The 12,640-nt window shown below is 45.7% G+C and overlaps 1 protein-coding gene across 1 annotated transcript in view; it reads right to left on the bottom strand.

Annotated features, from left to right (window-relative positions):
- ARHGAP23 (Rho GTPase activating protein 23) overlaps positions 1-12,640 on the bottom strand; it is a 140,441-nt gene that overhangs the window by 69,769 nt on the left and 58,032 nt on the right. Inside the window, exons 3-5 of the mRNA XM_056864757.1 lie at positions 11,189-11,213; positions 3,583-3,675; positions 657-735 (exon numbers count right to left, since the gene is read on the bottom strand). Coding sequence (XP_056720735.1) covers positions 657-735; positions 3,583-3,675; positions 11,189-11,213 — 197 coding nt within the window. The remainder of the gene's footprint in view (positions 1-656; positions 736-3,582; positions 3,676-11,188; positions 11,214-12,640) is intronic.

Genomic DNA, 12,640 nt, shown 5'->3' with positions numbered 1-12,640 from the left:
CCAGTTCCTTCATTCTCTTTCCTTTCCCAGTTCCTTCCTTTCTCCATCCCTCCCCCTTCCCTTTCTCTACTGGGGCTGCCAACCTCCAGGTGATGGCTGGAGACCTGGCAACCCTAGCAATAATGTCCAGTGGCTGAGCAGAGGACGAGTCCTGGAGAGATGCATGCCAAATACAAACAACTTTTTATTGAAAGGTAAAAGTTTGCATCACTGAAAGCTCTGTTATTGTTTTTTTCTTTTAACGCAAAATATGTGAATGTATGAGTTGTTTTTTCTAAACTAAAACCTCAGTATTCAGGTTAAATTGCCGTATTGGCACTTGGCGATAAATAAGTGGGTTTTGGGTTGCAGTTTGGGCACTCGGTCTCTAAAAGGTTCGCCATCACTGCGCTAGACAGAACTCTTCCAGCAGGTAAAACTTAAGGGTGGTTTTTTTTTTGGTCTGCAAGTGTAATGAAGAAAATTTAAAAACAAAAGAGGCTGAAGTTCTTAAGGACTGTGGTCTTAAGGCAAGATTATCTGGTTCTGACATGAGGCTGGACTTCTCAGGCATCTGACTTACCAGAGTCAACCATTAGCACTGCTGGGATGTCTAGGCAATAAACGTGGCATTCTTGAAAGGACCACAGAGGCAAGACAGCAGAAGAAGAACTCACCAGTTTTGTATGAGGCCGATGACCTGCGAATAAGTTTTCCCAATGATGCTTTCGCCATTCACCTTCACAAGACGATCCCCTGCAGAAAAAAACAGTATCCTGTCCAATGACTGGGAGACACAGCCATTCAGGGTTCATTTCCTGTTTCCTTATGGAAACAGTATTCATGCCTTGGATCTTGATTCTTTTGGGGAGAAAGGTGGGCTTACAAATAATTTAAACAAACAAATAAATGGCCCACCCTATACTGAAGGCACAGAGCAAGTAGCATTTTTTAAAAAGAGAGAAAATCTAAAACTCAGCGGATCCATTTTCACTGATTGTATCAGCGCAAAAACTTTAAAATTCTATCCCGAGAACACCTGAATTCTGTCACCTGTATGCCTTCTGGGAAATACTGCAAATTTAAAGATTTGTGTTTTGGTTTTTTTGGCACAAATTTGGGGGGACGGTGCAAGGAATTATGACAGGGTTCACCAGCAAAAGTTCTCATTAGTGATTCAAGTTATCCCCACTAACAGCTGGCTCAAGCGCAGATATGTGAAGGCCCAGAAAAAATCAAGGCGGGGGAAGCTTTTTCTGTTTTCTTCCGCCAGGGCCTTTTTCACATTGGAATATTTCCCCCCTTTTTTGGAATGAGTAAAAACACTTTTCAAGACAAGATTTTTATTCACTCAATTACAGCATTCAAAGTTCCCAACAGATTGTTTTGTTGTTTTGGAATGCGTGAAATATAGTAAGACAGGATAGGGTGCTGCAGTTGGCAGCTCTATCTCACTACGGTATTGGATGCATTCGCAATTGTGCTTGTAGAAAAGTAAGAAAATCTTTATACTTTTTTGTTTTGATATTTTTTTATTATGAAATTATGGGATCTTTATACTTTTAAATCTATAAATACCCCAATTAATGATTATACCAGCATACCCTGTTTTATTGTGCTTTGCTTTATCACGCTTTGCAGATATTGCGTTTTTAACAAATTGAAGGTTTGTGGCAACCCTGCATCGAGCAAGTCTATTTGCGCCATTTTTCCAACAGCATGTGCTCATTTTGTGTCTCTGTGTCACATTTTGCTAATTTTAATTAAGGTATACTACAGTATAGTGTAAACATAACTTTTATATGCACTGGGAAACCAAAAAATTCGTGTGACTCGCTTTAGTGAAATATTCGCTTTATTGCAGCGGTCTGGAACCAAACCCGCAAAATCTCCAAGTTATTCCTGTATATGCTAAGTTACAAATTATACCTTTTATGTTGTTAAAGCAGCAAAACGGGTTTTGTTTTGACAGGAAAATAAACATTGCCTATATTTCGATTTCCCTAAATTTCTGTTTCCTCCCACCTCCCCACCCCCAGAAAAAGGGGGATATTTTTTGTTCACAGCTTCAAAATTTCCAGATATTTTATATCTTTCGCTCAAATAGAGATGTTGCAAATCTTCACAAATCTATTCATAATCTGAAAAATTTAGGATAACCTTCTTTCTTTCATCAGCCCCTGGTTTGGGGCTGTGGCATTTATTGACAACAGGAAGCCAAGATATAGGCCTAGTAGCAGAAGATAAGCTTAGAGGTCAACAGGGGGCCTCACAGGCCAGTCTAAGTTTCTGGCCGCACCAAGGGGAAATTAGAAGAGCACACGCATACTAACAGCACACCAGTGCTCTCAAATACACACTATTTGGGGGTGAACAGCGAGGTGGCCAAGTTCACAGATAGCACCAAATTATTTAGGGTAGTTAAAACAAAATTGGACTGTGAAGAGCTCCAAAAGGATCTCTACAAACTGGAAGCATGAGCATTAAAATGGCAAATGAGATTCAATGTGAGCAAGTGTAAAGTGATGCATATTGGGGCAAAAAATCCCAACTTCACATATACACTGATGGGATCTGTGCTGGCAGCGACAGACCAAGAAAGGGATCTTGGGGTGGTAGTGGATAGCTCAGTGAAGATGTCAACCCAGTGTGCGGCTGCTGTGAAAAAGGCAAATTCCATGCTGGCCATAATTAGACAAGGAATAGAGGATAAAACTGCTGCTATCATACCGCCCTTATACAAATCTATGGTGAGACCACACTTGGAAAACTGTGTACAGTTCTGGTCACTACACCTAAAAAAGGATATTGCAGAGCTTGAGAAGGTGCAGAAAAGAGCAACCAAAATGATAGGGGACTAGAGCTACTGCCCTATGAGGAGCGGTTAAAACTCTTAGGGCTGTTTAGCTTGGAAAGAAGACGGTTTAGGGGAGACATGATAGAGGTCTATAAAATTATGTATGGTATGGAAAGAGTGGAAAGGGAGAAGGTTTTCTCCCTCTCATCACACTAGAACACGGGGTCATCTGCTGAAGCTGGAGGGTGAGAGATTCAAAATAGATAAAAGGAAGTATTTCTTCACACAACACATGGTTAAATTGTGGAATTCCCTGCCCCAGGATGTGGTGATGGCTGCCAACTTGGAAGGCTTTAAGAGGGAAGTGGACATGCTCATGGAGGAAAGGGGTGTTCATGGCTACTAGTCAAATGGATACTAGTCATGATGCATATCTATTATCTCCAGGATCAGAGATTATGTTAGATGCTGTAATTCACAGGCTGGGTGCTGCTGCAATCATCTTCTTTGTGGCTTCCTAGAGGCACCTGGTTGGCCACTGTGTGAACAGACAGTTGGACTTGATGGACCTTGGTCTGATCCAGCATGGCCTTTCTTATGTTCCCAACACTGATTTTATTTGTGCCAGATCCGATAAACACTCAGATACAAGAAAAATGGTCAGATCAGTAAAACGCTGATTAGAGGTCAACCATAGGTAGGATCTTCACAGTTTAGGAGCGCTCCCTGAGATTAGCTCTCTATGTGTCCTTAACGGGTAGTGTTAGAGGACAACCCAAATAGATATGAGAAAATGGAAGATTTACCTGTCCGGAGGCCAGCACGGTGAGCTGGCCCATCTTCCTTCACACTTTTCACAAAGATGGTGTCCATCGGTTCCAGACGGCCTCGCGGCGGACCTGTATAATGACAGAGAGATGGTGTTAGACAGAAAGAAAGACGGCACTATGGCAGGTATTCTTAACCCGGGTGATACAGATCCCCAGACAGCAATCTACAAATCCTGGGGGAGACTCATGTCTGATCCAGCATGACTCTTCTTGTGTTCTAGAACATTTGGGAGCTAGAAGGGGCATCCAAAAGGGAGGGAAGGCAGCATAGTACAGCCTGATCTCATCAGATCTCAGAAGCTAAGCAGGGTCGGTACTTGGATGAGACCCCCAAGGAAAGGTCTACAGAGAAAGGCACTGGCAAACCACCTCTGCTTGTCACTTGCCTTGAAAGCCCCTTGCTGGGGTCAGCATAAGCTGGTTGTGACTTGATGGCACGTTCGTATGTATGTAGGGGCACATAGGATTTTAGGAAGCCCCTTCCGCTCACTTGCAATGACTCACATAGCCAGGAGAATATAGTTATTTCATTCTGCTCACCTGGTCCACAGGGTAACATTAGCTGATGCTAGTTTTCTCCCCATGACTCTATTTTTTGGGGGGAGAGAGAAACATTGTGCAAACTTTTTAAATAGATGGCTGCCTTTTCTACAATATGTGGAAAGGGGGGCATCAGGATGTAAACGATGCCCACGAAACTATCATATGATTTGCATTTATTAAGTTCTGCTAAGTGAATACAACAAATGGTACAATTTCTGTAAAAAGTACTGATGTATAATATTGGAAGGAGCCCCGTGGCACAGAGTGGAAAGCTGCAGTACTGCAGTCCAAGCTCTGCTCACAACCTAAGTTCGATCCCAACAGAAGTTGGTTTCAGGTAGCTGGCTCAAGGTTGACTCAGCCTTCCATCCTTCTGACATCGGTAAAATGAGTACCGGGAAGATGACTGGGGAAGGCACTGGCAAACCACCCCGTAAACAAAGTCTGTTTAGTAAACATCGGGATGTGATGTCACCCCATGGGTCAGGAATGACCCAGAGCATGCACAGGGGACCTTTACCTTTTTATAATATTGGATCATATATTGGAACCGAGTATTGAAACATATCTCGACTATATGATGTTTAACCTATTGCTGTATTTTTATTTTGTTGTTCTTGTTGTTATAAAATAAACTTAAAATAAAGAGTTTTGTAAAAAAGTTGTGCGCAGAAATAAGAATAATATCTAACATTCAAGGATTTGGCTGATGACCATCAAGCACAAGGGTCTCACTGAATTGTATGGGGAGGGGCCATGGCTCAGTGGTAGAGCATTTGCCTGGCATGCAGAAGGTCTCAGGTTCAATCCCCAGCATCTCCAGTTAAAAGGACCAGGTAGGAGGAAATGTGGAAGACCTCTCCCTGAGACCCTGGAGAGCAGCTGCCAGTCTGAGTAGACAGAACTGACTTGGATGGACCAAGGTTCTGATTCAGTGTAAGAAAGTTCCACAGGTAGGGTTGCCAGGTACCCCCTGGCAACTGGCAGGAGAGGGGGTGGGGAACTTGCCAATGGCAAACTGAGGCCTAGCCACTACAGCTAACCCTGGTTAGTACTGCGCAGAAGAAGGCACTGGTAAACCACTTCTGACCAACCTCTACCTTGAAAACCCTTTAATGAGACAATCCAGCAGGGATATGGCAACCTTATTCATGGGTGTTCACATTTGTCTGAGGTCTCTGTATTATATGCATGTATCATAAATAACATGTATGTAAACAAAGTTGGCTTTTCTTTTTGTGTCCTTATTTTTTCATTTGCAGCTTAAAAGGGAGGTACTAGATGATAAAGGAGCCCCGTGGCACAGAGTGGTCAGCTGCAGTACTGCAGTCCAAGCTCTGCTCATGATCTGAGTTCAATCCCGACAGAAGTCGGTTTCAGGTAGCCGGCTCAAGGTTGACTCAGCCTTCCATCCTTCCGAGGTCGGTGAAATGAGTACCCAGCTTGCTGGGGGTAAAGGGAAGATGACTGGGGAAGGCACTGGCAAACCACGCCGTAAAACAAAGTCTGCCTAGAAAACGTCGGGATGTGACATCACCCCATGGGTCAGGAATGACCCAGTGCTTGCACACCTTTACCTATTGGATGATAAGGTTTCACACTTGGTAGGAGGCAGCAGATTAAAAGAATCACGGCACTAGGTACCTCTTGCACGTATTTTTATAGTCTCCCGTGATGTCTCCCAGGGGACTCTGAGAATGGAATCAATGAAACAAGTTCCAGTTGCTTTGGGAGACTGACTTCGATGAGGTTAACGTTCCAGGGAGCTAAACTTATCTCGGTCGAAACTGCCCTGAGAACTGATTATGGCAAGACACCATCCAGAGGGTGAAAGACTCATGCTACCTACAAGTAGCCCTTGGAGTGGCTTAGATTGCAACTCCCAGCGCCTGCCCCTTCAGAACGACTGACACTGTCTCCAGGAAAAGCTGAAAGTTTTCTATCAAGGGTAGAAAGCAGTGATGCGTTCTGACGGCATCAGTTCCATTCATCTCACAATCCAGCTTCAAGGCACTAGGATCGCAGACCTGTCCTTCAAACCGGGAAGGGAGCCGGGAGCAGCACCCTTTTAAACAGAGATTAGCTGTTTCAGCACTAAGCCACCTTCCAGTTACCTTGGAAGAAAACCAGGGAAGCCGCCCCTTCCTCACACTCCAGTACCCACCGCTCCCATTCCGCTCTCTCAAGAGACGCGCCCAGATAAGATGGCAAGCCATAATGAATTAAGGTGATGGGATGAAAGAGGAGTTGCATGATATAAGGAATAAAAAGAAAGGACCGCAGTGAAGTCAGGGCAGTTGTCTGTTATTAGGAAGCAAAAAGGACATGGCTGTCTGTGAAATGGTCAAGGTGAATCAGGAAAATATAAAGGGGCTTCAAACAAGAAACAAAATGGAAAGAACCATGTTGGACTTGATTAGCCCCTTCTTCTGAATCACTTGAAAACATAGAAACATGGAGAAGGGATCTCAAGGGTCATCTTAGTCCAACCCCCTGATCAACGCAGGAAATTCACAATTGCCTCCCCCAGTGACCCCTGCTCTATTGCCCAGAGGAAGGCAAAAATCACCAGGATCTCTGGCCAATCTGGCCTGGAGGAAAATTACTTCCTGACCCCAAAGTGGCAATTGGCATTACTCTGGGCATGTAAGAAAGAGCCACGAGAGCCAAACATTGATGCAGCCCTTCCTGCCCTCCCTCTCATAATCTGCCTAAGTCAGGGATGGGGAACGTCAGGCCCGGGGGCCGTTTAAGGCCTGTGAAATCATTTGGTCTGGCCCTTCGTGGGTCCTGGCAGATCTCTAGCTCAGAAGGATTTGAGGTGATCCACCCCCTCCCGCGGACAGGAATAGCCTCTATTCAAGGCGGATGTGAGTTTGTTTTGCCGAGAAAAGGAACCTTTTTTTCCCCTTGCGGAACAGTCATTAGCTATGGAGCTGCTAGGACCACCCAAGAAACTGTGTTAACCCTTTCCTACCCGGGCCATGGAGAAACGTATTCCCTCTGTACTACAAGAGGGCTGGGGGCAGAAGTGGCGACAATGGAGGGGTTAAAGGGGTCAGGGGCAGAATGCGTGCGGGGGGAGGGCGAGTTCTTTGCCAGTGTGTCCTCATTTCAACCCTGCAGGCAGAGGTAGCAGGAGCCAGCTGTAGAATCCAGCCCTGACCATGCAGAGCAGGAGCAACTCCAGCGTGGAACTGGACAGCTACATCCGACTGGTGCAACAGACCATCCCGTGCCACCAGGTGGGCGAGTGCGCCACTGGTTGGATGAATGCCAGCTTGTCCGTGCCGTGGGGGGTCATCTGGGGCCGCTGCCTGCTTGGGGCTTGGTTGGCTAACTTTAAAGTTGATAATTTTGTATGGCCCGCAAATGATGTTATAAATATCCAAATGGCCCTTGGCGGAAAAAAGGTTTCCCCACCCTTGGCCTAAGTTCACAGAATCAGCATTGCTGTCAGAATCAGCATTGCCTCTGCTTCAAAACCTCCAAAGAAGGAGCGCCCACCACCTCCCAAGGATGCCTGTTCCACCGAGGAACTGCTCTGATTGTCAGGGTGTTCCTCCTAATGTTTTGCCCAGAACTGTTTTAACTTAATGTCAACCCATTGGTTCTGGTCTGACCTTCTGGGGCAACCGAAAACAACTTCACATTCAGGGTTTGATTAGGGAAGGATGCGGTGGAGAGGGAGGAGGTACTGGGATTTATCCCAAATGGTGCTACAGATTCTACTGTGCAGAGACCCCCACACATCTGTTAACTTCAAGATAACAGAGGCAGCCATACCATGAAGCAAGCATTGGGCAATAGATTTTGGGTGGTCAGCTTGCTGCGGGTAAAGTGTAGATGACTGGGGAAGGCAGTGGCAAACCACCCTGTCAACAGAGTCTGCCTAGTAAACGTCATGATGTGACATCACCCTGTGGGTCAGTAATGTCCCGGTGCGTGCACAGGGGACTACATTTACCAGCACGGTGTAGTGGTTAAGAGCGGTGGTTTGGAGCAGTGGACTCTGATCTGGAGAACCGGGTTTGATTCCCCATTCCTTCACATGAGCGGCGGAGGCGAATATGGTGAACTGGATTTGTTTCCCCACTCCTACACATGAAGCCAGCTGTTTTATCTCGTTTTATCTGGCTAAGGGCCGTAAATAAATTATCTATCTTTCATGAAGCCAGCTGGGTGACCCTGGGCTAGTCACAGCTCTCTCAGCCCCACCTACCTCCCAGGGTGTTTGTTTTGGGGAGAGGAATGGAAGGCGATTGTAAGTTGGTTTGATTCTCCCTTAAGTGATAAAGTTGGTATATAAAAACCAACTCTTCTTCTTTATTCAAGGGTAATGGATAGATCTGATCAATGAGGCTAGCAGAACATTTCCGGGTGGGTTGCCTCTCACGTCAGTCGGTGGAAGAAGGGGTGCCACTGAGATTGGCTGCCTTCATACACAGACAGCCCTATACTAAACAAAACAGTTTATTTTGTTCTACCGTCTATCCTTTAGTTGTAGTGTTGTCCTCATCCCTTGCTTGAGCAGCGGGAAACACCACACAACAAAGCAATCCTTCAATGAAGCATTTTCGGAATCCCTTGAAGCTTGCCTTGCACATTCCCTACTCCCTTATCGGTACCAGGCCAAAACATTTATTTTTACTCAGGCTTCAAACTGGGAGAGGGGAGGAAGGTTCACCTTTTATTTTAATTGCTTTTACAATCTGCTGCTAGCCTGAGGACTGTTATGAGGATCACAGAGGCAGCCAAATATTTTATATGTTTCCGGGGGGTTATACTTCAGGATTTTTATTAACTGGGTTTTAAATGGCTTTATGTAATTTTATTTTGTAAGCTGGCTCGAGTAGGTCTCTGAAACAGCAGCGTAAAAATGTTTTAAATGAATACATGAAATAGGCAATAGCCATCAGTATTAGTTCCAGGGCTCTTCTGAACCATTCAAACGCAGTCTGTAGGGTACATCCTGAGGGAATATCCCAGAGTTTCCTTCCAGTGTACTTACTATCCGCTCAGTTCCTTGCAAACTACACAGAAATGTTTCCTGGAGATGAAAGAGATATTCACAGAGCCAGCGTGGTGTAGTGGTTAAGTGCGGTGGTTTGGAGCGGTGGACTCTAATCTGGAGAACCGGGTTTGATTCCCCACTCCTCCACATGAGCGGCGGAGGCTAATCTGGTGAACCGGGTTGGTTTCCCCACTCCTGCACATGAAGCCAGCTGGGTGAACTTGGTCTAGTCACAGCTCTCTCAGCCTCACCTACCTCACAGGGTGTCTGTTGTGGGGAGGGGAAGGAAAGGTGATTGTAAGCTGGTTTGATTCTCCCTTAAGTGGTAGAGAAAGTCGGCATATAAAAACCAACTCTTCTTCTCTTCTTCTAAGAAAGGTCTCCAGTGAGACAATCTCTTGGTTCCCACCTGAAGGCCACCTCTTCAGGGCATAAGGCTACAAGGAGTTAGCCTATGACTCCTAAGACTCAGGGCTCATTCTTAGGGCTTCAGAGCAATAAGCTGAAATCTCTTGTCCTAGCTACACAAGACATGTGACACAAGTCACACATAGCATTGGGGGTCTCACCTTAGAAAGCGCTCCGTCACTCGATGCGGCTCGGGAGTGCTGCTGGGGGGACAGGGGCTTCTGCATTCCCTTCCTGCGTGGTGTAGTGGTTAAGTGTGGAAAACTCTAATCTGGAGAACCAGGTTCGATTCCCCACTCCTCCACATGCATTCCTACTGGGTGGCCTTGGGCTAGTCACAGCTCTCTCTGAACTCTCTCAGCCTCACAAGGTGTCTGTTGTGGGGAGGGGAAGGGAAGGTGATTGTAAGCCGCTTTAAGATTGCTTCGGTAGAGAAAAGCAGGGTATAAAAACCAACTCCTCTTCTTCCTGCTCTGTTTTCCCTAATGCAAACAGCCACAGGAGGGCCCTATTTGCCCCAATGTCAGGCTCTGCACGTCCTCAAACAAGGCCCTTCCATGGCTGATTCCATTAAGTAAAACTGTGCAGGAGGGTAGTTTGAAGCCCCTCCTCATCCTTGCAGTGCTCCTGAGGCACCCCGAGCAACAGAGCGCTTTCTAAAGCGAGTCCCCCCCACCCATGGTATGTATGACCACTAGGGTTGTCAGGTCCCTCTTCGCCACCAGCGGGAGGTTTTTGGGGCAGAGCCTGAGGTGGCGGGGTTTGGGGAGGGGAGAGAACAGAGTATTGAAACATATCTCGACTATATGATGTTTAACCTACGGCTGTATTTTTATTTTGTTGTTCTTGTTGTTATAAAATAAACTTAAAATAAAGAGTTTTGTAAAAAAGTTGTGCGCAGCAAATAAGAATTATATCTAACATTCAAGGACTTGGCTGATGACCATCAAGCACAAGGGTCTCACTGAATTGTATGGGGAGGGGCCATGGCTCAGTGGTAGAGCATTTGCCTGGCATGCAGAAGGTCTCAGGTTCAATCCCCAGCATCTCCAGTTAAAAGGACCAGGTAGGAGGAAATGTGGAAGACCTCTCCCTGAGACCCTGGAGAGCAGCTGCCAGTCTGAGTAGACAGAACTGACTTGGATGGACCAAGGTTCTGATCCAGTGTAAGAAGTTCCACAGGTAGGGTTGCCAGGTACCCCCTGGCAACTGGCAGGAGAAGGGGTGGGGAACTTGCCCATGGCAAACTGAGGCCTAGCCCCCACATCATCAGTGACATGTCGACGTTGTTGGGGAGGGGCTTCAATGCCATAGAGTCCAATTGCCGAAACAGTCTTTTTCTCCAGGTGAACTGATCACTATTGGCTGGAGATCAGTTGTAATAGCAGGAGATCTCCAGCTAATACCTGGAGGTTGGCAACCCTAATGACCACTCATGTTACGTGTCTCGCATAGCTAGGCCTTCACTAAATGTCTTATTATACAGTTCCAAGAATGTAATGAAAATTATCCAGAATTCATTCATTGTATCTGAACAGTAAAAATTATTTGTTTCGGGACTGTGGCAGTTCTAATTTGGGAGAGCGGAGCCTATCACACAGAAAGATAGCTACATACCGGTTCTGTTGCCATTCTCTTCTTCCTGCAACAGAAAAAAGGGAGAATATTAAGCTTCCAAAGAACGTGCATCAATGAACTGAACGGCAGCTGGGAGAGGCTTTCTTTGCCATTTCCCTACTGACGGTTGTTCCTCTCGAAATAGCCCTTCTCGGGCTGCCGTTTTGCCCCATGGAGGAAAAAATGCAGAAAAAATTATATTTTACATTCGGGGAGAAAAGTACCTTGAGGGGTGATTTTGACAGGGGAAATGGCCAGTGACAAAGGGTTAAAAAACCACCCAACCACCCACACACACACTTTTCTTTCTTCCCCACTCACACACAACTTGCAGCCTTCCACAGGCTGATTTTCATTTTAATTAAAAATGAAACAATCAGGGAAAGTTACACGGAATGGAACGGCACACAAATAGATATAGGCTGAGTATCCCTTATTCGGAATGCTTGGGACCAGAAGTGTTCTGTATTTCAGATCTTTCCATGTTTTGGAATATTTGCAAATCTTGGGGATGGGACAAAATTTATTTTTGTTTTATGTAGGTTTTATATATGCTTTATACACATAGCCTGAATGTAATTTTAAACAACATTTTAAAATTATTTTGGGCACACTGAACCATCAGAAATCAAAGGTTTAACTACCTATCTCATGTCAGCCAAAACGTCCAGGTTTTGGGTCATCCTGGTTTTTGGATGTCTGGCTAAGGGATAATCAACCTGTAGATGGGCCCTAACTGGGCCTTAATGGTAAAAAGACACATAAAGCTGCCTCATATTGTCCATTATTATTGCATTATACTTTACACTGTCATCTCGCTTATGCATTTAATATTCCTCTCCCGTTCACTTTTCACATTAGCCAATTTGCCATACGCTGAGCTAAACTGGCATTACTGTCCTAAGGTCCAGCAAGGTGTTGAAGTGGTAGTAGGGTTGCCAGGTCCCTCTTCGCCACCGGCGGGAGGTTTTTGGGGTGGAGCCTGAGGAGGGCAGGGTTTGGGGAGGGGCTTCAATGCCATAGAGTCCAATTGTGAAAGCGGCCATTTTCTCCAGGACAACTGATCTCGATTGGCTGGAGATCAGTTGTAATAGCAGGAGGTCTCCAGCTAGTACCTGCCGGTTGGCAACCCTAGGTGGTAGAAATGACCGTACCACTTCAGCCTGCAGGTGAGGGAATATATTATCCCACTACACCTCTACATAAATAACTGCCCTAAAAATGGCAAAACTAGCACAACACAAGAAGGGATTATTCGCCTGACCCTTTCTCCCTGATGAGCTAATTTTCAATTTGAGAGGAATTTTCACATGGAGAGTATTACGAAGGCGACCCCTGCACTCTGAGGTGGTATAGCCCACCCCTACCATCTCTGACTTCTATCCCCTCCTTTTGCAACATGTGCAGACCACGTCTCCATTAATGAGACCAAGCGGAGGAAGGGGGGGGAAT

Source organism: Euleptes europaea, chromosome 18, assembly GCF_029931775.1.
Source record: "Euleptes europaea isolate rEulEur1 chromosome 18, rEulEur1.hap1, whole genome shotgun sequence".
Lineage (NCBI taxonomy): Eukaryota > Metazoa > Chordata > Lepidosauria > Squamata > Sphaerodactylidae > Euleptes > Euleptes europaea.
This window is presented reverse-complemented; position numbering and strand designations above follow the sequence as displayed.